The sequence below is a fragment of the Orbicella faveolata genome, unplaced genomic scaffold (genome assembly GCF_042242905.1).
Source record: "Orbicella faveolata isolate gen_17 unplaced genomic scaffold, um_ofav_v1 contig_47, whole genome shotgun sequence".
NCBI lineage: Eukaryota > Metazoa > Cnidaria > Anthozoa > Scleractinia > Merulinidae > Orbicella > Orbicella faveolata.
Genome location: NW_028301577.1, coordinates 26345617 through 26370143, shown reverse-complemented (window position 1 = coordinate 26370143; position 24527 = coordinate 26345617). Strand labels below are relative to the sequence as shown.

At 40.6% G+C, this 24527-nt stretch overlaps 2 protein-coding genes across 6 annotated transcripts in view; one reads left to right on the top strand and one right to left on the bottom strand.

Moving 5' to 3' along the window:
* Window positions 1-8899, top strand: part of LOC110068746 (lethal(3)malignant brain tumor-like protein 4) — a 16700-nt gene extending 7801 nt beyond the window's left edge. For 3 of the 4 annotated variants that reach the window (XM_089279402.1, XM_089279404.1, XM_089279403.1), the window contains exons 7-18: window positions 379-467; window positions 747-1002; window positions 1806-1888; window positions 2575-2806; window positions 3429-3511; window positions 3925-4150; window positions 5261-5497; window positions 5895-5991; window positions 6260-6442; window positions 6545-6591; window positions 6813-7039; window positions 7199-8899. In XM_089279402.1, the coding sequence (XP_089135528.1) occupies window positions 379-467; window positions 747-1002; window positions 1806-1888; window positions 2575-2806; window positions 3429-3511; window positions 3925-4150; window positions 5261-5497; window positions 5895-5991; window positions 6260-6442; window positions 6545-6591; window positions 6813-7039; window positions 7199-7309 (1871 nt within the window). In that variant the 3' untranslated portion in view covers window positions 7310-8899. The remainder of the gene's footprint in view (window positions 1-378; window positions 468-746; window positions 1003-1805; window positions 1889-2574; window positions 2807-3428; window positions 3512-3924; window positions 4151-5260; window positions 5498-5894; window positions 5992-6259; window positions 6443-6544; window positions 6592-6812; window positions 7040-7198) is intronic. The other variant, XM_089279405.1, reaches the window with a different exon arrangement.
* On the bottom strand, window positions 8700-24527 carry LOC110068737 (ubiquitin-protein ligase E3B-like). 2 transcript variants are annotated; one of them, XM_089279400.1, is made up of 32 exons: window positions 24319-24527; window positions 23976-24025; window positions 23086-23135; window positions 22914-22978; window positions 22714-22773; window positions 22192-22296; window positions 22048-22095; window positions 21845-21896; window positions 21216-21301; window positions 20989-21071; window positions 20595-20700; window positions 20119-20239; window positions 19330-19364; window positions 18705-18734; window positions 18374-18486; window positions 17567-17703; window positions 17199-17354; window positions 16180-16354; window positions 15632-15753; window positions 15090-15192; window positions 14456-14555; window positions 13859-13981; window positions 13554-13631; window positions 13256-13354; window positions 12997-13110; window positions 12435-12572; window positions 12167-12232; window positions 11873-11931; window positions 11553-11735; window positions 11013-11124; window positions 10408-10500; window positions 8700-9536 (listed from the first exon to the last, which is right to left on the bottom strand). In XM_089279400.1, the coding sequence occupies exons 1-32, from the start codon at window positions 24430-24432 to the stop codon at window positions 9342-9344; spliced, it is 3171 nt and encodes a 1056-aa protein (XP_089135526.1). In that variant the 5' UTR covers window positions 24433-24527; the 3' UTR covers window positions 8700-9341. The 2 variants fall into 2 exon arrangements, with proteins under 2 accessions (XP_089135526.1, XP_089135527.1); XM_089279401.1 differs by having other exon boundaries at window positions 22914-22931; window positions 24319-24407.

Sequence of the window (24527 nt, the reverse complement as noted above, 5' to 3'; positions counted from 1 at the left end):
CAAAGTACAGAATGATCTATCTTAGCTAACTCTCCTTATAAATTTCACGGTCCGGGGTTGACCTGTCAAATGCTCGAAAATGTTCGCTTACTTCTTCAGTAGAGGAAGGAAAAGGATTACTTTTATTAAACCTGCCTAGTCTATCTCCTCTTGCCTATCGGTCGGTATAAACTGTAGCCTGCGTAGCAAGCGCGGCCAAAATGCGGAAAAAGCTTTAACTTAAAGCTTTTTCCACGATGCGCGATTTCGCTCCAATTTGTGCGCGGTCAGAACGCGGAAAAAGCCCTTTTCATACGGAACGCTTACTACTCAGGCTATACAAATTGAAGTATATGATTTAAGATACGAACATTCTGTACTGTTTTCTTGATTTTGCAGTTCCTTATGACTCCACAAAACCCTTCGTATGGTCGGATTACTTGGCGGCTTGTGGTGCGAAAGCAGTTCCTAATATTGTATTCAAACAGGTTTGTAGAAACAGCTTCTGTTCTAACTGACATCTATTTAACAGTTTTTTTTTTTCAATGTTAATAGGTTTGAGTATATAATTTATGGTAAATGAAGTTTATTTCTAGCCTCGGTGAGATTTTAAAAAATGAGCCAGAAAATTAATGGCCGCAAATATGGTCAATATTTCTGTTGTTGTTGTTTTTTTTCTCTCGCGTATTGCGCGAACGTAATTTTTCTGAAGTCCCAACGTTAGCACAAAATTGTTGCAGTAATTTGTCGATGATTATTCCATACAGGAGAATCCGTCGCTAGATGTATTTCCAAAGGCAACTGGCCACTCGTTCAAGAAGGACTACAAGCTGGAGTGTATCGACCCAAAACATCCGTCCTATATCTGCGTGTGTACCATAGTCAAGGTGAAAGGCGCCCGCCTCAGGCTTCACTTTGATGGCTGGTCTGAGAGCTACGACTTCTGGACTAACGTGGATTCACCATTCATCTTTCCCATGCACTGGTGTGAGAAGAATGGCCAGATTTTACACCCTCCAAGAAGTGAGTCCGTTAGTGCTAAATAAGGCCCCATCCACGCTACGCCAAAGGAATTTGAAAAAGGAGGTTTCACTCTCAAAACGCATCAAAAGTTTTCCGTCCACACTACGCCGGAGAAATTTGAAAACGCAGCAATCAGCGGTCATTTTGGATTTGTGTTTGAGTAAAATTCGGGTAGGGGGATATTATGATTATTGTAACGTCATCGTTTTCGAAAAGCTTCGTTTTCAAGTTGTTTTCAGTTCACACTAAAAAGCAAAGCTGGCGTTTTCAAATTTCTCCTGTTTGAAGAGCGAACTCGAAAAGCTTTATGTCCGCGACGGATTAATGTGGCCGGAAGGCCTAACCGTACAAATAAAGCTGTGTTTTCAAATTCCCCCAGCGTAGTGTGGACGGGGGACTAAGAACGGCTTTGCTCATTAGGAGTCTCTGTGAAGCTCATTGCCTAGAGCACCCGACCAGTATCTAGCAGGTCATGGGTTCAAATCCCGTTGAAAACTCACGTGTTTTCTTTGTACCACGCTCGTAAGACAAAGAAGGGAGATTTAAAGAATCTACCAGCGCCGAGGAGTTCTTGATTTCACCAGATGAGAAAATATAAATTCACTGGGTGGGGTTTTGCCAGTTTTGTTGGAAAGGGTAATTGCAACCTTCTTATAGGTGTCCGAAACAGATTTCCCCGAAAACGAAGAACTCGGAAACGGCCTCAGTTTAGTTTTCCTGCAAATGTTTAATTGCAGTAATCTGAGAGAAGACGTATTGAGTCGAGCATCGAATGATTGTTCTAACTGAATTGCATCTTTAAGGTTTCTCAAAACAAGAGTTTAATTGGGAAAAATACTTGAAGAAGTGCGGCGCCAAGGCGGCCCCAGAACATCTCTTTAGAGAGGTAGGTGGTGCGAAACTGGCAATTTCTATAGTCTCTCCCATGTGATTAGCTAGATTTATCCGTGTATGAGCGGTCTTGTATCCCAGTCCCAGCCGGGACAAAGAGGTTAAAGGAGCTACATCACAGTTTGCGCATTTTAAAAAGTTTAGCCTAGTAAATTCTTCGTAGTTCGTCGTTTGTAATTCGCGTTAATCAGATCTCCATCCTTAGTCCTTTACGGTTTATTATCTCTGGTGTTTTTCTATCATAGTAATCTATAATTTTCAGTTTTCCTTTAGTTTAAACACGCAACTTTGTACATGATCAAAACAATTCAAGCTCAATTGGAATAGTTTACCTAATCACATTAGAGACGCAAATTGTATTGGAACTTTTAAAAGGAATGTTTTAAGTTATCTTATGGATAATTAGAATATTTGTATATTTGTACTTGTATTTGTATATGTATATTTGTATATATATTCTAAATTTTAATATGTGGGGACATCCCTAGTATGGTACCATTGCGCTTTTGGTTGTCTCCTTCTCCACTGCTTTTTGTTTTTTTGTTTTGTTTTTAGTTAGTTATCTTAATTATTCATAATGTATTCGTATTGTATGGAGTAAATCGTAATAAAAAAATAAATAAAAATAAATAAATTCAAGTGAAGTAAGTGAAGTGATCCGGGTATGTACGTATCTCACAGGTTCAGCCGACGTTACATGGGTTCAAAATCGGCATGAAGCTAGAAGCAGTAGATCGCAAGAACCCGGATCTGATCTGCGTTGCCACGGTCACGAACGTGATTGGCAACTATTTCTTGGTTCACTTCGACGAGTGGGACGACTCCTATGACTACTGGTGTCAGGACGATTGTCCATACATCCACCCTGTGGGGTGGTGCGCGGAAAATGGGAAGAAGCTCAACCCGCCAAATGGTAAGCAGGTTGTTTTTTCTGGTATTTGTGTCTTCTAGGTCTAACAGGTGGCAAGGTTATATTTTCACGTCTCATCTCTCGTGACGTTTTAGCCTGTGTACATCCGCCTCCTCCCCTCAAAAAAGTCGGGGAGCGGGTGGATATACACAGGCTATTCCGTTTGATTGAGAGAATAGTCTGGTTACAGACTGAGTTCCATGAGTGCTTACAAAGAGTTTGCTGTAGAGCTTTGTTTACTCTTTCCGTGTACTGCCAGTTCTAAGCTTGTGATTTTACAGTGACGCAAATCGTTAGCAGTCGTCATTAACTCCATCTATCTAAACCTCAGAATATGAATTCTTTCTGATTGTCATGTTTCTTACATACTCCAGTTCTGTCCCCTCGCTGTCACGCAACACCTGAAAGTAGCGTTGCATGACAGAGAGAGAGGACCAGAGCTGAATTACTCTTACACTGATTGTACTTTATTTTGGGACTGATTATTTTCTTTTTTCTCCTCGCCTGTCTCCTTGACAATGTATCGATACACTGAACGGAGAAATAAGATGTTCGCCGATATTATTGGGAATCAAACTGTTTAAATCACGCCCTAACGGTTATTGATCGTTCTTCCCTATGTTAGATGACGAGGTGTACACGTTCCAGTGGGAACATTACCTGAGAAACACGGGCACAGTGGCAGCGCCACCAGATCTCTTTAAAAAGGTCAGTTAGCATTTTAAGTACAAAACGTCGCAAGAATTTAACCTCCTCCCCGGTCACGGAACTCTTGCCTCGATCATGTTTAGGAGTCTGGAAATGATTTTGAGAACAGCGAGTTATTGGTTCCCAGACTTCCAAATGAAACTTGTGAATGGAACGTCCCGCGGAGGAGAGTAAGAACTTTTTTTTTCACCAAATGAAGTGTTTTGATTTTGGGCAAAAACGAGCAACGGAAGTCCTTGGCCAAAAGTTTTTTTTAACAACAACGACAGAAATAACAACAGTGCATCCGTAAAACGGTTTCATTGCCCTTTTAATAAGATCGAATCTGTTCTCGCCATACGATAGTTAGTGCGCTCCACCTTCTGTATCATGTTCAGCTTAATGTTCGTTCATTTTCCTTTCTCTCTCTCTAGCGCCCCAAGCCGAGTTTTAAGCCTTCCGAGAGACTGGAAGCTGTAGACAAACGGAATCCCTCCCTTGTCCGTGCTGCCAGAGTAGCGGCATTGGAGGAGTACAGAGTCAAGATACACTTTGATGGCTGGGATGACATTTATGATGACTGGTTCGATGCCGACTCCTGTGACTTGCACCCCGTGGGGTGGTGTGACAAAACAGGCCATCCTCTGGAGACCCCTCTCAGTAAGTACTTTCGGACAAAAGTGATCTGGTTGGTAGGAGGGGAGGGGGCGGCAATAGAGGGAAGGATTGCGGGATTCTTACGGTGTTTCAGTTAGAAAATTTTACTTGAGGGCCAAAGTGGCCCCTGAAGATCTTTTTTAGGGGCCAATTTTTTAGGAAAGGGGCCAATAAACTGAAAGCTACAGAAGGAAAAAATGCATCAGGGTACCAAGGAAAATAAAGCAGTTTATTAGGATCTATGATAAAATTTAATAGGAAGTGCTTTTTGAAGGGTTTCTACTCAGTAAAGTTTCTTTTGAATCAGATACAAGTATGAAGGATCCGTGCATTACAAGAGAACAATCCTTAGGCCTACATGACGTAGTCAATGATCAAGGGTTTGCAATGCATTATAGGGCGATTTCAAACTCGGTCAGCCATTTGGAAGTTTTCCGATATGAGAGAATCAATACAGCAAAGCAAAAGGACGGGTTGACTTCTTTTCTTATGTTGAATGTTTTAGAAACAAAGATCTTTCAATATGATTTTCTAGAAGGACATAATGTGTGACAAAATAACCGTTACTGATCATCAACACAGAGAAATGTAGTCGCCATTATGCCGTTCTATGGCGACTAAACCAGAATTTTTGGTCACCAAGGATGAAATGATTGTTGCATTGAAAACCGTATCGATCACAATTTCCAGCCCTGGGATGGCTTTTAAAATATTATGCCCATGTTAAGCCTGCAGTCCTGTAAACGGAAAGGGCCAAATTGGCCCTTTTTTCGTTTTTCTGGGGGCCATCTCTGATTGTGGTCTCCAGATACCGATACAATGACAATATTAGTACAAAACGTTTGCCCGGTATTATCCAAACGGTAAAACGTCATTCAAACAAGGGAAACCTTTTTCGACCTCTTGCTCCCTGGTCAGCTTGGTACAGCTTACGAGTCATTCTGGGTTCAGACGAAAACGTTTTGAAAGTGACTTTGTTTGCTGCGTTGTTGTTAGCCCATCTCTAATGTGCGTGCCATGTTAACCGTTTAATTTGGTTTAGTGGCGTCACAGGTCCCAGGAAGGGTCAAGTCACTCATTCACGAATTGCTCAAAGTTTATGTTTCTTTTTAGCAACGCGCGAAAAGATCTCCAGCGCAGCCTGTCCCACTCCTGGATGTAAAGGTATTGGACACGTGAAGGGTGCCAAGTACTCCACGCATCACAGCACGTTCGGCTGTCCTTACTCACTGCAGAACCTGAACAAGGACTCGTGCCTGGTGGATCGACTCTCCAACAATTCCATGACCGAGGAATCTGACTGGTCTTATGCGTCCAAACAGAAAACCACAGGAGTCAAAGAAGTCAAACGTAAGGACTAGTCCGAACGTCGTGCTACTCCCGTGCCGAACTCAAATGAATTTGGCCCGGCAGTGGCATGACAAAAGAATTTACTTCAGTCGCGCCGAAGATCGGAAGAATTTTGCTTTGCTGAAGACCATTTTAAATGCTAGAAAGCAACGGCAACTGAAGCAGCAGGCTGTGAATTCAGTTGCCGTGCTAAGTAGTTGTGCCGAACTCAATTCAGCCTCCCGAACTGAGTGGTTTCAAACGTCGTGCTACTGCCGCGCTTAAATCGAATTTAATTCTTGAATTTAGTTCGGCGCGGCAGTAGCACGACGTTTGGAATAGGCCTTACAAACTCACTGTGTTATCTTTGAAGTTGACCTTCACTCTGTGGTAACGTTTTATGTTGTTTTTATTGTAGCAGAAGTTCCTCCAACGCCTACCGTAGAGGGCGTGTGTCCCACCCCAGGGTGTGACGGTTTGGGTCACGTCACCGGACACTGGAAGACACATTACACGTAAGCTGTACCTAAGTGAATAGTTATTTTTTCTTCTCGTGTTTCATGTGAACCTAGTAGACCTTGTGTAACCTAGTAGACCTTGTAAACTGAGAAGTTCGTAACATCGACCAATAGTTCGTGTTGCGTTATGTAATTTCCTTCTGAATTTCGACCGTGATGTTATTTTTCTTCTTCCTATAGTGCTATATTCAAAGCTCAGCAGGTCTTATAGTGCTTGGCGTCCAGTTAAAATTAATAGCGGTTCCCTTGTTGTTTCTCTTCCTAGTTTGTCAGGCTGCCCTAACAACGAGGCAAACCAAGCTAAGATCTTCCCAAAACATTCCACGAAGTCTCCCGTCAGTAAGAAGACCCCACACCTCTCCCCCACGTCCACCAGTCCCTCCTCGGTCAGTGGTGGTGTCAAAGGATCAGTTGGTGGTAGTATTATATCTACACGGAGTTCTGCCAGGTAAGTCATGATATTAAATGTTACACTTGTCGTCCATCCCACCCTCTCTCTCTCTCTCCCATTTTATAGTAAGTTTCTTTCTTAACATTCTCTTTTTTGTAGGAAAGTGTTTGTCAAAGAGGAGAAACACCACGGCGGTCAACATAAATGTGAGTAGTTATTTGCGCATCATATATTGTCAGTTTGTACTTAGAGTCTAACAGGCGTAAATATATATATCTTACTAACCGAGTTCGAGGGCCGTACTTTAGGTTACGGACCGAGTTTTTCCCCATCGATTTATGGCCCAAGCGCGAAGCGACGTTGTGTCCCCGGTGGCGTGACAGGTTAGAAAAACGTCTGCGTCATGCCACTGTTTTTGTTTCCACAGATGCGGACAAGGCAGTACAACACGCCACGCCCTTCTCCTTTCCCTGGCCGCTAGGAAGCCAGTTTTCTATGATGGGTCTCAGCGAGCTCAAGGCCGCCATTAGTTTAGAGAATGACTCTGTCGCCTCCAATGAAAGACAGCGTATCATGAAGTGGACTGTTGATGACGTCATGAGTCACGTGCGCTCGTTGGGCTGCACGGAACAGGCCAAGATTTTCGCAGATCAAGTGAGTAAAGTGCTCTTTTCCGCGAACGATTTCGTAAAAGGGGAGGGGAGGGGTGCCACATCCACTGAGACGCGGATATTAGCAGCCTATGTGAGTATGGTACGACTCAAATAAAAGTCATATTTTTTTAAGGTTTTTTTCTCCTTCTCTCTCTTTCAGCAAATTGACGGTGAAGCGTTTCTTTTGCTGACACAGAACGATATCGTCAACATTCTCAAGATCAAGCTTGGTCCAGCGCTCAAAATATTCAACACTATTCCAAAGCATTGATGATTTAGAACATTGTCTCAATTTTCTATTCTAATAGGATTTTAATACTATTCATATTAACGGCGGTATCTGTTGCCTGCAACGATGTGGACTTCACGCTCGACACGGGCTGTGGTTGCCCGAAAGTTGCGTGGACTACTGAACATTCTTGATCTGATTCTGGTTACGAAGGAAGACCGATAGCAAAGGCAATACATCGTGACCCCAGCGTGGGTTGTGTAAGGTAGAAGGAAGATGTATTCTTCAGAGAGTAAAGGGAGCGAGGAGGGCATTCGTTAAAGCCCAGACGTTCACATATCCGCAAAACTTCGAAGAACTTAATTAGGCATTGAAATATCCTCAGAAGTATATTTTCCTCGTGAGTTTTGTGGATTGAAACTGAGAGGGAGCAAAGTTTTTTCCCCTTACATACGCTTACATTTGAGTTCTTCCGTATTCAGATGCACACGTAATTTACATTCGAGTTTCAGTTTAAGCTACACCATTCAGTAAACAGTTTAGCAGAGCTTTCTGTTTGTTGGGGAAGTTCATTTTGTCACCGATCGCGTGGAGTTCATGGAGTTCATACCACTCTCCTCACGATTCTTCTTGCTTAACTCAATTTGCATTAAAAATGTGTCGAATTTTTCGAGGGAACAAGCACTGTTTCTGGTCGCAAATAGATTATTCACGTCACTAGGAACAATATGCCAATTTGGGAAAGATGGCTCATCAGTACCGAGACGACTTCCGTTTTCGTCTGATTGAACGATTAGAATCGGAAAATTTTCGGGTGAACAAGGGTGAATTTGCCAAAGAACGGTTTTTATTCGCCCTCACCATTTCCAGAAGACTTTTTTTTCTGGAGCGGTTTTTCAGGTGTGTAACAACTAAACTAAAGCAATCGCGACCGATCACAGTATTGTTTGAGTGGTTGCATGCCCGCGAAAACACGAGATCGTTGACAAGCGCGGGAAAACTTGTAACCGCTGCCCAGAACGGCAAAGTCGCGATTCGTGTTAGTTTTGGATCTGATTCGCTACGAAAGAAAAAATATGACTTTGCGCACAGTTTGTAGTTTAAACAGCTCACCGTGCGCAAAATGAAGGGAACAAATGAATCTCTTGGAAAGTTTTTGGAAAACCCATCTTAGGCTGTGTTCACACTTGGTGCCGGGGCACACTGGCACAAAATTTGTGTTGCGTTCAGACACGGTCAACTCCAAAGACCCATTTAGTGTCCGAGTTTGTACTCGGGCACGGACACTGTCCCCGAATTCTGGTGTGAGTACTTGGTGAAAAGGTGCGTTCACAAAAGTGCCCTGCGAGGATCGTAGTCGGGTACCGCACTTGGGCACCAAGAGTGAACAAAGCCTTAGAAAACAGATTCAGTTCAACAAATACAAACAGTGTGTCTGTTAGTAATTGTAATTTCTAAATTTTCATCCAAGGTTTCAATACATATGTTAACCTTACAAAACACAGGCAATAATCTAACTTAATTGTAATACCCTGGAGTTAGTTTGTACATATATTTTTATAAAATTCATTTTAACAGAAATAAAAATGGCTTGACGAGGAACCATATTAAATAAAACGCAACAGTCTTTAACCTTGTTGTCCTCTTAACTTCTCTCTCCCTTTTTATTTTAAATTCAAACGACCTGAATCTTCTTTGCCATTCACAAAACATTTATCTACAGTTGTTTATAAATGAAATTTCTTTTTAACAACTTTCCGAAATATTGATCTGGTAAGGTCCGGGCTTTATCGTCGAACCAAGACGGCCATGAGTTCCTTCCTTCCTTTGCTTTAGTAATTAATCAGCTCAACGTCAAAGTACGGCAAGTTTGTTGACGAAGGAGTAAAGCTATTCCCTCAATCTCGTTTGAGAGAATTAACTGAGCCCGCGACCTGGCCAGTGTGGTTGCTTGGTAACATGACGTGGTCATGGTGACGTCAAGCTGACGCGACAGTTCTTGTTGTAGGTACCGTGTTCTTCTAGGATAACAAAAACTGGTAGTGAGCCTGAATGAGGATTTTATACGACAACCTCATGATAGTTCAAAGCCTGCGTTAGCGTTGATTGCATAGCGGAGCTTCTCCTTGAGCGTGCTTTTTCTCCTGTAGTTGGGAAGTTTGAGCAGATTGAAACACGTGGACGAGGTTGGTAACCTGCCGACTGGATCACGCCTGCGACCTATGCTGAAAAATCCGCGAAACACACTGCCGACAGTGTCACCCTCATCCTGGGGAGGGAAAACACGCGACGGTTACCGTTAAAACCAAACTTTCAGGCAACGTGCAGACATAACATCAAATTATTAATTCTCCTTAATGATCGCCACGCTTTTACTTTCATGTTAGTTATGAGAATTGGTATTGCATCAAGACAATAAACATTTTATTGTCTTGATGCAATATCTCCGCCTGCTCGCGTAGCAGCCGCCTTGTAATGTGGAGCGTGAGTTTGGAGGAGAACGCCCGCGAGAGAAAACATGCGAGGCGAGAAAATGTAGAGCTTGCTTTCTTCCTCGCAGGCCCAAACCAACTCGCGCTTTTTGTGAGAAATAGAAAACATGTACCGTGTTTCTACTGAGTTGAAAAAAACACGAGTGGAAGTTTAAGAGAACGAGAAATGCTGTGGGAACATGAGCCGACAGGAGAGTGTTTCCACAGTTTTTTTGAGTTCTCTCAAAGGTCCCCAAACTTACACGAGTGTAAGAGATTTCTCGAGATTTCTATCACGCATAGAAATCGAGAACGAATAATCTAATTGTTTTAGTATAAATCTACTTGTCGTTCAACACTTAATCTAAATCCTCTTCACAGACACCTCGAAAACGCAAAGAAAGAAGCGGCGGTCATTTTTTTCACAACCGCACACTGTTCCACAACTCACCTTATACAACAGAATAGATAGTAAGTAGCGTAGCCAATCAGAGAACGGCATGCGTGATCGAACGCTAGCACATTTATACTTAACTCGATATATAAATATAGCGTTTGATAAGTGGGGTAACCTCAAGTTGACGATTTCCTTAATTCTCGTCACCTGTTTGCTTGATACAATATCGATGCTGTAAGGAGAAATTCGATTTTAATCTTGTGAACACTTACCTCGTCATCATTGCATTCTACGCAGCGAACTGAAAATGGCGGCTCAAGGTGTGCAAAACCCAGTAGGGGAGGCTTGGAGCAACTTGTTACAAACTGAATAGACAAAGAGAAGCCGGTGAGAGGTGGAGGAGGGGAAAGAATGTCAACTATCTGAATGCACTAAAATTAAACCACTTCATATCTAACTCCAGTCGATAGAGTATAAATAACGAGCGAAACCAGTATAAAAAACCTACGAAAAGTCACATTTGCAGCTCTAACTCGGAAATATTCTCTTAGGCAATTTCTAGTCGCAGAGCAAAAATTCTCACCAAATGTTATGCAATTCGCTGCTTTTGTTTTTTTCAAAAACGATTATTACTCGGAGGTATAAACTTACGGCTGGTCAACTTCTCCTACAGGAGGTACTTTACCAGACTCGGCGAACATTACAAGGGACGGAAATCTTTTTGTGTTCGTATTACTCCTAATTAACGCGGGAAAACGTTGAGCAACAGTACAATGGGTCCTCTACTCGACAGAGAATGGCCACAACTTTTGACAAGTTCATAAAAGGCAGGCAGATATAGTCGAAGTGTCGGACATATCAAAATAGGACATGGTACCTTAAGAAATCTGGATTTCTCTTCTTCACTGAACTCTTTTTCCAGTACATCCCACAACCAATTAACTACTCTGTGATTACTATGGTAACCGCCGTAATATCGTGTGTGACGTCTATGGGGTTCAAAGAAGAACGAAACAGTTAGATTCGTAAATAAATGATGAAACTGGAAAGTAGGACCCTGGTGGGGTGAAACAAGAGTTTCTTAGTTTCAAGGCTGGAGTGGAAGGCATCCTAAGAAGCCGTTTAAGTTCCGATTTAAGCTTCGCTTCAAGAGAAAGAAATTGTGAGGTGTGGAAAAGTGGAAGGAGGGGGCGGGGGGAGGTCTAAAATTCCCTTATTCCTTAACTTTCATTCCCCTCTTTTATTTTACGCAATTACTGCGCAACCTTGCGATTTTTCTCGTTCTTGACCCGTTCACACCATTTTAGCAATTTCGCTTTCCACCCCTTCTATTGACAGGCTCCTAATTCTAGCCCACTCCCTGTCTCCAAACCCCAACTCCCACCTCCCAATGAATTACACTTGCGGTTAACTTTACCTCAAGTCGCTGAGATCCATGGCGGCACTGTCGCCAGAAATGAGTCTCTGAAGCTCTGGACCAGAAAACATCTGCAGCCAATCATGTCGCGCGATGGACTTAAAGCCCCGTATGAAGGCGGCCGTCTGTTCCCTGATCTGGACACACATGCGGTAGTGCGCCATTAAATGAACGTAACTGATCCTGTGTGGGAATGAAAATAACATGTCATGTAAGGGGAAAGGAGGAGTGTCTTCTGGTCGATTCTCACGATAAGGGTGGTAAGGATAGTTTAAGCCTCAGGTCGTGAAAAATGAATGGAAAAAAGGAGCAAGACTTACTTGTTGTCGTTAGTGACGTGAATTACATTCCCGCCTGACATGAGCTGATGAGTGACAACCTAAAACATAGGACAGAATTTACAGCACAGCATATTAATAACAAGACGACGAACAGTGTACCCAAGTCTTCGTCGCAGACAACTCAGTTAACTCTCGGCCATATGTCAGGCCATATATCAGCGGCTAGAAATGACCCAGGGATTAGTACTACTCAGACTCCACATGGAGAAAGCGGGCTGCGGTGGGATGAGACTAAGTTGGACTTAACTTAAAGAAAAAAAGTTCAATTCTAACCTTGCCAAGAACATCCTCATCGAAAGAAAACGTCAGTTCAAGATCTCTAATATCACCATCATAATGCTGAGAGACAGAAAAAAAGAAGAACAGCATTGCTTTGGTACTGAAACAAACCACATAAAAAGCAAAGAAAAGGTCTCTAAAATGTTTAGCCGGGTTTGGATGGTTTATTCTTTCCAATCTCCACATTTCATCGAACATCATCATCAAGTCTGTAACCGCCGTCCTTTACAAAGACAAAATGTAACGTTGAGAAGTGACCAACCTTGATGAAGCACAAACTCTTGTAAAGTGACTGGTCTAAAGAAGGCAGCTCGTCTATTGAGCTGTACAGACTGCTGTGTTGACGACCAAGAACGTGATTTAGGAAAAACGGTGCAAAGGGCACTTCAACTACCATGCCCTGAAAATAATGAACAAAACAAGAAACATTGTGTTATGTAATATGTAATGAAACTTTCACTTTCCAGAAAGAAAGGGAAACTTGCAAGTTTTTACAAACACCTGATAAAAATCTCGTGCTGAGTTCTGTAACGTTAGAGCTCAGAATCTGAGATAAAATAAAGTTTTATGTATGTCCGTATGTAGAGCCTGCTTAAGACCAGCTTTATTACACGACATTTTTGAATTAATGTTAAAAAGTAGTTCGTTACAATATTTGACTGTCCGGTCACTTTCACCGATTTTTCTCCAACGATTTTTCCGCTTTTCTTGCGCCCTCAAAACAACTGAACCTTTCTAGACTGCATCTTCGATACAAGCCTCGGATGGAAGAAAAATGAATGTTTTCAGTACAGTGATTTATATAAAAGAAATGATCTACACACCTCATACAATGCTTTGCCCAACACTTTCCCCAGGAACTCGAACAATTTCAAGTGGTTGTTGTGAATGCAGGAGGTGGATGATGGAAACAGTCGTTCTTCCTCCCCACTTGTCATCTGAAAATTAACGCAATCAAAGTATAAATTCTCCTTACTTAGTGCCATACATTTCTTCTTCGGTTAGTTTGGAGAATTTGGCGGTACATCAAGACAATATCACCATCTGTGCCACAGAATAACATCACTGTTAACAGCTCCTTACCTTGAATAAACCAAGCGATGGGTCAAAGCCTTTCTTGACGACTTCCTCTAAGAATTCTTTAAACACGCCATCCTGGTCAATACCGGCTTCGGACAGACCCTGAAATCATTAGAAAGCATTTACTATTATTTACTGATTGAGGCTGGAATGTGATGGACATCCACAAAAACAATAACAAAACAATTACATACAGGAAAACCTGGTTTCACAATCACTTTTAACACAACATTTAACCGTAGTAAACGCCCGGAGTAAACGCCGGTGAAGAAGAGCCATTCTAAATAAACATGGCACCAACCTGTTCATTAATGAACCTGACACGAATAAGTCCTTTGAAAGTGCGAGCTGGAAGCAACGACAACTGCTCATAACCATCCTGTTGATTATGAAGAAAAAGGCAATAATCGTTACCAATCTGAGTGGGCACCAACTGCTGAAAGCTGAATGTAAAATAATGAAAATAAAACAAAAGAAAGAAAGAGCAAGAAGTTATTAATAACAGTTCGTCGTATTCCCACATAATTTTGACAGAAATCCGCCAACAACATTTATTAAACTCTTGGCGCAGGACTAAGATGTAAGATGTAACGAAACGTCCTTCACCTCCAACAATCTTGTGCGTTGAACAGTAATTAGTGTTCCATGCGGAAGAAAGTCATCTGACGGACGTGTTATGCCAAGTTCTTCTTTATCTTTGGCGACCAGCTTCCTGAACAACTGAACTCTCTAACGAAACAAAAAAATGTACCGTAGAAAAGAAAATAGAAACTCGTCTTACAGAAAGGACCTACATTGATAGCAGTTTTCCTAGTGAGCAGCAAAAGCCGAGTGAGGGAAGAATGGCCGAGAGTACATCTTCCCCTCAAGTCGATTTTACTCGCAGCTTCACAACTAGAACTAATTGGACGCCCGACATAGCCAATGATGATCGCTCGGTTCGATGATGCCCGATTTCCGTGTTTTTATTCCGAGGCTAAAACAGTTTTGAAACAAAACAGAATTGAAACTTAAACGTTGCCCGCAAGCAGAGCATTGTCCACAGTTTCAAATGGTCCCACACTGACTAAGTTCAGTTGAACGTGAACGAAAATCTGCGAAATCAAAGAGGACTTTAAAGGGCGTTTGAGGAAGCGGAATAAAGGAACCATGCTCGAGGTCCTTAGCAACTTACCTCTCTGTGTGAGGCCCTTAGCAACTTACCTCTCTGTGTGGTAACACATGCGGCACTTTCTGGATCACCATCAAGGCTCCTTTCTTTCGCTTGTCAAGCTCTGATACAACTGTACTAGTCTTAACACTCCTGCGGTGCAATGAAGGGTAAGACTTTAAAGCAGGAAGAATTACAACCACATACTGTGCAAACTCAGCAGCTTTACAAGAACTGCACCTTTGTTAGACGCGAGAAACAACTTCGTGATCACAAATCCACCACCATCTACAGGGTGTGCTGTCCTTGTATAAAGGGCAATCATGGAGTCATTGGAAACGTACCACGTGACAAGACCCGACGAGGGGTAGTGGGGGAGGGGAGTGTAATTGGTCGGTGACTTCGATATATTTGACCTACTTTGAAGTCTTTTATGATCTTTAATTACACGACATCTCACAAACATAGACTCAGTATTGCGCGGGGTATGTTTTTACAATGGCAGGGGAGGTCTCGGGAAAAGAAAGGGGATTTCTTCCCAGGGTACTCAGCGCGAATTGACGTAGTCACATATAACCCTGTAATAATTATAATCTCCAACATTTCGTTCCAATTTGGCATTTCAAGGAACAGGTATTATTTATTTTATTTCTTACTTTTTTTTTAACATAGATAACTATCATTCACCTAACAAGCCAGTGATCTTGAGTGGTGAACGTCCGTCTGCAGTCTCTGTCGTACAGTATCATCAACAGTGTGTAAGCTGAGTTCAACATTTGTTCTCTGGTTTCTGAAAATACGCCATGCAAATATTACAGGGTTAGGAAAAAACAATCTTTTGACTATAGCAAGTAGTAGGAAGTGAAATGAATCTTCCCATGAGGAAACTAACTTAGGAAAAACTGCAAATGTCAAGATTTGAAAGCAAGAACTAAGCAAGGTATTCTGCTGACAGAAGGGAAAAAAAGCTTATCAAGAAAAAACTCAATCTGGGAAAAGAGTCCGCTCCGCCGGAATCGTGTGTCCGAGAATGAACTGAGTCTGCAATTTTCAAACACTTTTATCATAAGCCTCTGGCTCGGGGGACTGACAGACCACCTCCTGTGTAATTTGACATGAAATAAATTATCTTATCTTATCTTATCTTTTCGGAAAACTCTCGAAGTGCTCGTGCTCATTTTGGGTTGGTCGATAACAGTCGGGAAATCCTCGGGCAATTGTGTTCTTACCATCTACCATCTCATTCCACAGCATTTTGAAGACCAAGTTATTGAGGAAGGCAGAAATTCTGACCAGCTCGTCCAAGCGGAAGGGTTTTTGCTGTTCATACATCTCAGAGTCATCAACAATGCTACGGAAGAAATAAAAATGCTCCTTCATTTTCACGACCTGTCCGCTTCAATAGGTTATTCTCGAGTTAACTACCTTTAATCGACAGGGGTGAAACTCGAGTCATTCTCATCTGAAAGCTTTTCCACCTAGAGCTAATTTGAAACACAGATTTTGGGTAAAAGAAAATTATTGAAGACCAATTCTTTTGGGAGACAGGATACTCGGCAAGGAAAAAATCTGATGTATCTACAAAAACGAGTAAATGGAACGGGGCTCTGCCATTTTTTCTAACCCGAAAAGGAGGAGTGCCTCTGGAAGTACTCCTGAATTTGCGAAAAACAAATTTCCGGAAATCTCCCGTCCAAAGTTATTTCTTTTCGACACTCACGTGAAAACTGCTCTATAGTTTAAAAGAAATAGCTGTGTTACATAGACAGTTACTCACGGCATCAAGTGACTGCAGCAGTCACAGAAGAGTACAAGAGATGCTTGAAGTTCACAGCTGTTAAACAAGCCCGTCTTCTCCAGACTAGACAGTCGAGCATCCGGGCTGTCATCTGAACCAAACGACTCGAAAAACTTCCAAAGCCGTACAACGAATCCTTCTTGATAACTCAACCCTGCAGAGGGAGATTTAAGAGAAACAAGCCATGATCTGCTATGTTGAATAGCCTTGCCTATCTCTCACTACTTTTCTCCTATCCATTCTGTCTACCCTCGAAAAAGAATCTAAAGAATGCTCATAAAAGCTCAACCCCTAAATCTTGGGGAGAATTTTGTCTTCTCCCCAGTCTTCTCTCACCATTTGCAGCTGCCACTAATGTATGTGGTATAACTACAGTCGAACGTCTCCACAACGGCTACCTTGGGGACAGAGGAAAGCGACCATTGTACAGAGGTCGCTGCTATGGGGTGGTAGGAGTGTAATATGTCACCTGTATTTTTTTCGCGGGTGCAATAATTCTACCTTTAAAAATGCTTATTTTAGCATGCTAATACATGACACAATCAACATACTGAACAGAAACAGAGACCAACGACACGCAGTACAGATCAATTTTCGTCACCGTCATTTTCGTCAATGAAAAATGGCATTTTGTGTGCACCGTTCGTCAGTCGTTGATTTATTGGCCGTTATGGACAGGTTATTTTGGCATTTGGGACGCGCACGTGTGGCCATTGCCGTTGTGGAGAGGCACCCATTGTAGAGAGCCTGAGGTTAAAATAAGAGTGAATGTATGGACCGCCTGCCGGGACAAAAAATACTGGCACTGAGTTGTGGAGAGATGGTCGTTGTAGAGATGGTCGTTGTAGAGATGGTCGTTGTAGAGATGGTCGTTGTAGAGATGGTCGTTGTAGAGAGGTGGCCGTTAGTCAACGTTCGACTGTATAAGATCAAGTGGAATCTCTTCAGGGGTGGCATGTAACGTTAAGAAGACACTTTTGTAAGTAGCATTTACAAACCTGTTAAAATATCCAGCTTGATCTGAGAGAATGTCGACAACACAGTTTGATACATGACGCAAGCCTTCAAAATGACGTCAGACTGTGAACTGGATAAACTGGACTGTCCGGATCTTGATCGACCTCTGCTTATACGAGACCACGGTTTCTTATTACCTGGAACAAGATAATCCAATAATTGCAATCCTCTTCAGTCTTCGCCATCATAAGCCATCCGAACTTGCCAACGGTTTTCTGACATTTGACAAGTATTGTTCCACAACATCAATTATTATTGGTGAGTTATTTTTTATCTAAGTTAGATTTAAACTCTCCGAAAATTACTGACTGTAAGACTTACAAAGTAATGTTGTGTTACTTGAACAAACCTTTATCATCCTTGTTCTTCAGTTCACTGTTTTCAGACTCGCTGATAATCAAGAGATCTTCAAACAAGAGATTCACTGCTTTCCGTCTCCACAATGACTGCAGCTGCTTTCTCACATGAGGAATGGAATTATTTAGCCTACCGACAAAAAAAAAAAAATCAATTTCTAGATTATAAAAAATATATATATATGTACATTTATCTATAAGCAAAGAATCTTGTCAGATCATTCTCATTAAGCTCTGGCCAAATGGACTCGCAAGTAGACGCAAGTTGAAAAATTGGGTCTACTTGGGACTCCTTTTGGCCAGGCCTTGCGGGCACTTGCGTTGACTTGCGCTCACTTTGGTCAAGATCAAATTTGCACGCAAGTGGACGCAAGTTTTTCACCGTTTGGCACCCAACTTAGGTCAGCGCAAGCTGAGTGACATCCATTCGTTGTTAGACGACCCAACAGCCAATGAAAACGTGATATGTAGCCTTGAAATGCTTTTTTGTGACTTGCATGTACTGGCAAGGAAACCTGCAAGTCCGTTTGGCCACCCAATGCAAGTCTATACGCAAGTTCAACTTGAGGCTAGTCGCAACTACTTGTGAGTCAGCTAATGACCAGGGCTTTATGCTAGCAAGCCCATACATAAAACAGAGCTTATCATGTATGTAAATACATTGTGCTTTCTGCCAGTAAGATTATCTTTAAGTAAAGTCGAGGCCATCTACCCACAGACCACTCCCCAATCCCTAAGCTCACCATCCCATCCCCCCTGGATGGAAGTCTTGATTTGCAGCTAGATGTGGAATGACTCACCTTTCATCTGAGGGTTGTTTGAACCATCCTAATATAGGATGCCAGTTGGTAAGATTGGACTGCTTCTTAGCAATGTACGATTGGCAGTAACTGAGCAATTTTGTTACAACTTCCTAGAAAAAAAAAAAACATTGGAGGATCTTTAAGGCTTGACACGACAATGATCATGGTAAATGACATTTATAGCCGAGATTCATTGTTCAATCAGAAAATAGTTTAACCACTCTGTTACTAAGGAACTTTGCATTTAAAAATTATGCATCTTGAAGATGGGATAATTCCTGAGCAGGAAAAGGTATTTGCTTGCTTGGAAAGACAATTTAGTACTTACCACAAAATCTGATAACTTCTCTTTGAAAACCTAAGAGAGAAATTGACCATAAAATGAACACTAAAACATTTTGCCATACAGCGTGCATGTCTCTGCTTACAGTTCTGATTGGCTCATGGTGTTATTGATAATCGCCATGATTGGTCAGGTGATTCTACCATAGTTTGGTTTTCATTTTTGATGATAGTAAGTTATTACAGGTAAGTAGGTAGGTAGAGTCTACAATGAACCAAGTGGCCCATAAAGCTGTGGCTTATCCCAGTTTCTGAAGCACTAAATGACTAGCAGTATTATCACTCCCCCCTGGATGCCATGGAGTATTAGTCCATTGCAGGGCTAGCCCCAACAAAAAATTCACCACTACCCATTTTGAAATTACATGCCTGGATGGAGGGATGTACTGTGAGGGTTAAGAGTCCAGGAACACAATGTGCACACAATGACCCCAGCCAGGGCTTGAACCCAGATTACTCAATCTGGAGTCCAGTGTGCCGACAATAATTAGGACCATGCCTCCACCATACAACCATAGTTGTTAGAGAACTGCTTGAATTATGAACTTGTTTCATTTGGAATTTCAAAATGTTTTCAACTTATCATTATCTTTAAAATACACCACACTCACCTCTTCATCTAGTTGAGAGAGTTCTAACAAATTGGCTGTGAACAAAGAAACATGATTTTTAATGTACTGATCAGCATATATTGGGAAGCGGACTCACACTGTTCGTAACACTGTTGATGTTGGTGCACACTGCCAAGCATGACAATACACCATAGACTGCTTTTACTGCTCAAGGTGCAGTGAAAGAGCAATAATTATCTAGGCCTCGATAATTATTATCCAGACATTTTGGCAATTATCAACACTATTCCAATCATACTATAAATTTTTTACACCCCAAATAATGTCAGACCAACACACTTGCAAACAAGTTTTCTGATCCTTTTCAAGAGTGTTGTTGATTCTTAAGTCGCATACCAATGGCTATTAATGACACTTTGTCATATGCTTCACAGTCCATTATTACATGACTTGTGTTTGTAGCTTATATTACGCACATTCTGATTGGCTAATACTAGCCAGGGCATCATTCTCCTGTGTAATGCTCATATTAAACCAATTATGGGCCTGTAAAAACCAAGCAAAAAGCCATTTTGATATGATAAACTACTTATTAACCTCAAACGTTTGGTTTTTGCGGGAAAATCTCAAACCTTGGCCTTGCCATACTGACCTCGCTATTATCAGGTCAATATGGTAAGGTCTCAGTTTGAGATTCCTTTAAAGACCTCACTCTCGGTTAATAAGTAGTTAAACTAAACAAATGGTGAACTGAACTACCAATAAATCAAATTTTCTCAAGTACTATCACATGAACTAGTGAGTTCTACATCATCCCAATAAACTCACCTAAAAGACAAAGTGCATAGCTACATTCTAAGGAGTTCAGAACAATTCTACTGCTCTGGTCTTGCTGGAGGAATGATAAAACTTTTTCATAGATGCCGTGGCTTTTCAGGGGTTTTAAACCCTGCAGAGGAAAACAAAGAAAATAAGAGACATGTGACATGTCCTTCATTTAGAATATTACCTTTAGTACTGTAGGCCCCCGATGTGGGCAAAGAGCTACAGTATGAATGGCCTTGTAATAAATCTATATGGTCAAATCTTCAGACTCTTTAAAGATGACCATCAAGAATATCATTCATACCTTCCATTCATTATTTGGGTTTAGAAAAACATGTTGAAATGTAATTTCATACTTTAAAACTCTATATTTATCAATCCTAGTTGAATGTCTTCAAAAATGCTCTGAAATTATTCATGAAAACCTTTGGCTGTCTTTGCTTTCTAGAAAATGTTTAGGGAAAGGTAACAAGACTTACATCAGGTGCAACCAACGAAAGGTGCAGGATAAGACCAGGAACAGAGAGAATGTTGAGTATAAATAAGCTGCTGAGATTATCGGAAAAGTTGCTGAGAATCAGGGGCCTGAAAAAAATTTGATATGAACAGGACAAGTAAAAATGAAATGTAGACAATAACAACGATGATAATGATAGCGATAACAGTATAACTGATCAGCAATAACAGTAATGATAACAATAACAATAGTGTCGTCACTCCCCCCTGGATGGGATGTTAGTCCAACATAGGCTAATCCCTAGCCTTTTTCCAGGTAAGAATTTCCTATCAAGAAAACAACACTCATTTTAATAACACTTTTAACTGTTGAATGTTCAAATTGTTTAAGAGTTATATGGTAGGCAACGATTTTACCTCAGAGCCAAAGTGATAACAGCCATGAATGTAGCTGACTTGAGGGAAGGTTCGCTACGGGCCAGCCCAGCCATCAGTAAATCCTTCAAACAAGACAAGACAACCTCTACTCATTCAGTTGGCAAAAAGTTTTGTCTTTGAAGATATTGTGCTTAGCAAAAATCCTCAATGATATATTAATCTTTTCAAGACATGCATTTACTGTCGATATGCTTATAAATGAATACCTTAAGTGATGGATAGAATCCTTTAGTGTTCAAATGTCCCAGAACATTAGCACAAAGTTGTTGTAAGCTTGGGCGCAATGCCTCTCCTAGAAAGGCAGATCAAGTAATTAGACATTGAAATAATTATTATTTGATAATATAAAAAAAGTCTTTACTCTGAGGGAGTAAAAGTGATCCACAAAAGTATCGAATCGAATCATAGATATATCAATTTCCAATTGAAAACTTATATAGATCTATATTTTATTTTAACACAAAAGGAGAAACTGCTGTGCACAGGTATTTTAGAACTGCACTGGGAGACCAGAGAGGACAGGGAGAGGTGGTCAACCCAGAAGACCACGGAGAAGAACAAAGGAAAAAAAAAGAATGCTGCAGCAGCAGTTGGGCAAATTGACCAGCTGTGATGATGATTTTGCCCCTCCGGTTTGACTATCGAGCTGTTAGTTTTGCCTGCCTTTGAAAACCAGTTACCCTTCTGCTGAAAATGTTAGTGAAACCCCTGATACTGGATGGCAAACTCGGTTCGACTCTCACTATTAACATACCAAATATCTACGTACACAGATTACCCGCATATGTACCCTCCAGTCGTTACTTGCTTTAGAATTAACATGGTACATTCTTACCTCCTTTCATGCTGAAAATTTTCCAGTTTCCACAATCAGTGAAAACAATGAGCTGCAAATTGGGATGAGATAACAACAGGGAACATTAAATTTTTGAAGAAATGAATACAATATGCAAATGTCTGCAGGCCTGTCATGAGTTAATTAAAAAGCTAAATAAATACTACCAGCACTGGAGAAGTCAAGTTTTGAAGATAACCTACCATGTTTAAATAAATACTGATCTTTTTTGCCTCTGTGGAAACAGTGGGCTGCAAAAAAAATAACTATGCAGTTACAATCAGTAGGTCTGGAATGTTCTATATTTACTTTCTAGAAATTTTACACATTGAAAATAATTCAGTCACCTTGAGTTTCCGAAGAAGTTTACAGCAAATTAGTAACAAATGTTTCAGCTGCTGGAGCCAAAGAAGAAGAAGATCTTGTGACAGCACAACTGACACATACCACAGCTGAATCAAAACAAAACAAACAGTCAAGTGAAAGAAATAATTATTTTAATATCTTATTATATATTTCAGAGCCACTGACAACTGAAAATATGGAACCTGCATATAGTTCACCAATACTGACTTCGTTCGGTCATGTTTGTGCAAGGCAAGGTCAAGAAATTTGTCCCACTGCTGTAGATTTGTGGAAGAACAATTCAGCCCAAGACAAGGTTTTGCCGCATCCAAATGGGTAAATACTATAAGTCAGTACTGTATATAGTGAGGGGATGATAATCAGACTTGAAAATTATGATAATCCTGAATTGTAAGTACTATTAATTGACTAGCTATTCACAATGGATAATTAATATCTGAGAGATACTATCAGAGATAAATTAAATCCACTAATTAATATCACACAGTTATTTTATTACAGACCTTGGGTTCATTTTGTGCCTCCATGCTGCTGAGTATAAATCTAGAGAGAGACTCAAACTGCTGCAGACATAAAATAAAAAAAAAGCGCAGTGGTTTTGACAGCCAATCTTGTATTACACACATCCAAATATTCATTAACAAAAGGAATTCAAATATGGATAATGTTTATGAAGAAATTTAGCCCATCATGGTTGTCATACCTTCTCATCATGATTCAACTGAAAAATGAAAAGAAATTTTCTCACGAGATGAAATACTTCAATTGCTGTAGCAAAAACAAAACGCAAAAAAAGAAGAAATCAGTCAAACAAAGGCAGATAAGATTGTCATGTGTTAAATGTGTATCACTTTATAATAATCTTACACACAGACCTGGAGGTTTCTTAGTCCCACTTTGTTCAATAAACTGGTCAAATTCATCCCTGCATGGAAAAGGAAGTTATTAAAATAACATTAGAAGTCTACCAATATGGAAAAATAGCTCTTCAAATAATTTCAATTGATTTTATTTTGTATGGAGTAAACTAGATCATCTCATTCACTGAAATTCATCGTGCAAGACAGTCTGTGACATTTATAAGTGTAGTTTCTGGCCAAGAACTATCATTGACTAAAACAGTCTTTCATTGTATGGATCAATTGGGTACTAAAGGTATCCGCAGTTGAGTGTTGATCGATACCCTTGATTAACCCTCATGCAACACTCAATTGACATCTCAATCGAGATGTTGATGGAGAGTTGATCGAGGGTATTGATCAACACTCAACTGCGGATATCTTTAGTACATGTGACCCCATCTGATTACTTATCAATACACTCCTCCACAAAATTTAAGGCCACCATCTCTGACCACATTTATTTGTTACAATTTTGTACCATTTTATTTGAGTTTTCCCTATTTATATCTGTTTTAAAATTTTATTTATTTAATCTTGCACTCATGTCACTGGGTGATTTTGAAAGTATCCATTGTAAATGTAAGCCTCAAAGTGGATGTAAACTTGGTTTTGTTTATAAGTTACTCGACTAATGGTTCTGAGTGTTCATTTGCACCATTCATTTCCAACTTTATTATAAGTACCCCTTGCTTTTGGCTAATGCCTCTTTGTAAAGAAATGCATTCCCTTCATTAAAGAGAGGATTAATGAAATGTTCGAATTCTACATATTGCCAGCTGTTTATTTGAATACTCTTTCCAAGAACATTTTAAAATATTTGGGGTACTGCATTGTTCACAGGAATGCAATTGAACTCACTATACCTTATTTCAGCTCTTAGTCTTGCAATACACAGGAACCTTCTCACCCATGCCTATACAAAACAAACCATCTAAGCTTATATATCGTTTATAATTAAATTAAACTAAAAATCCCCCCCAAAAAAGCAAGCTTGAGTTGAGTTGAAAACGAAACTCTTGCACTTGAACATTAAAGAGGTACTTACAATAGCAAACTTCTTTAATTAAATACGTAATCAAACAATTCTCCAAAGAGTTACAACACAAATCATGACTTAACCCGCAATCAGCTGAAGAGAAATCTCAAAATCGTAGTTTGTTTATTCCCATCAGAAAAATAAATTAGATGGTCAAACTTCATCATCACCTGAATACAAATCGCAGCTCTTTCTCTCTCCTTTTCTTCAGCTCGCTGCTGACGGGCGGCCTGCACTTTTCCCACAAACTCTGCATTTTTTCTCTTATCATTACTACCAAACATTATTATTGAAAAACTGAGTTAATTTGTTTCAATCTACGAGCCGTCATGTTTACTCCGCCATTTTTCTCTGATGTATTGATAGGAGAACACTACAT

Excerpts from the sequence above, each read along its gene's own strand:
- LOC110068737 (XM_089279400.1), bottom strand. The coding sequence starts at position 24,432 with ATGTTTGGTAGTAATGATAAGAGAAAAAATGCAGAGTTTGTGGGAAAA. Across the intron at positions 22,979-23,085 it reads TGGGACTAAGAAACCTCCAG|CAATTGAAGTATTTCATCTC; the intron begins GTCTGTGTGTAA and ends TTTTTGCTACAG. Across the intron at positions 10,501-11,012 it reads AGAAATCCAGATTTCTTAAG|TTTGTAACAAGTTGCTCCAA; the intron begins GTACCATGTCCT and ends TTGTCTATTCAG.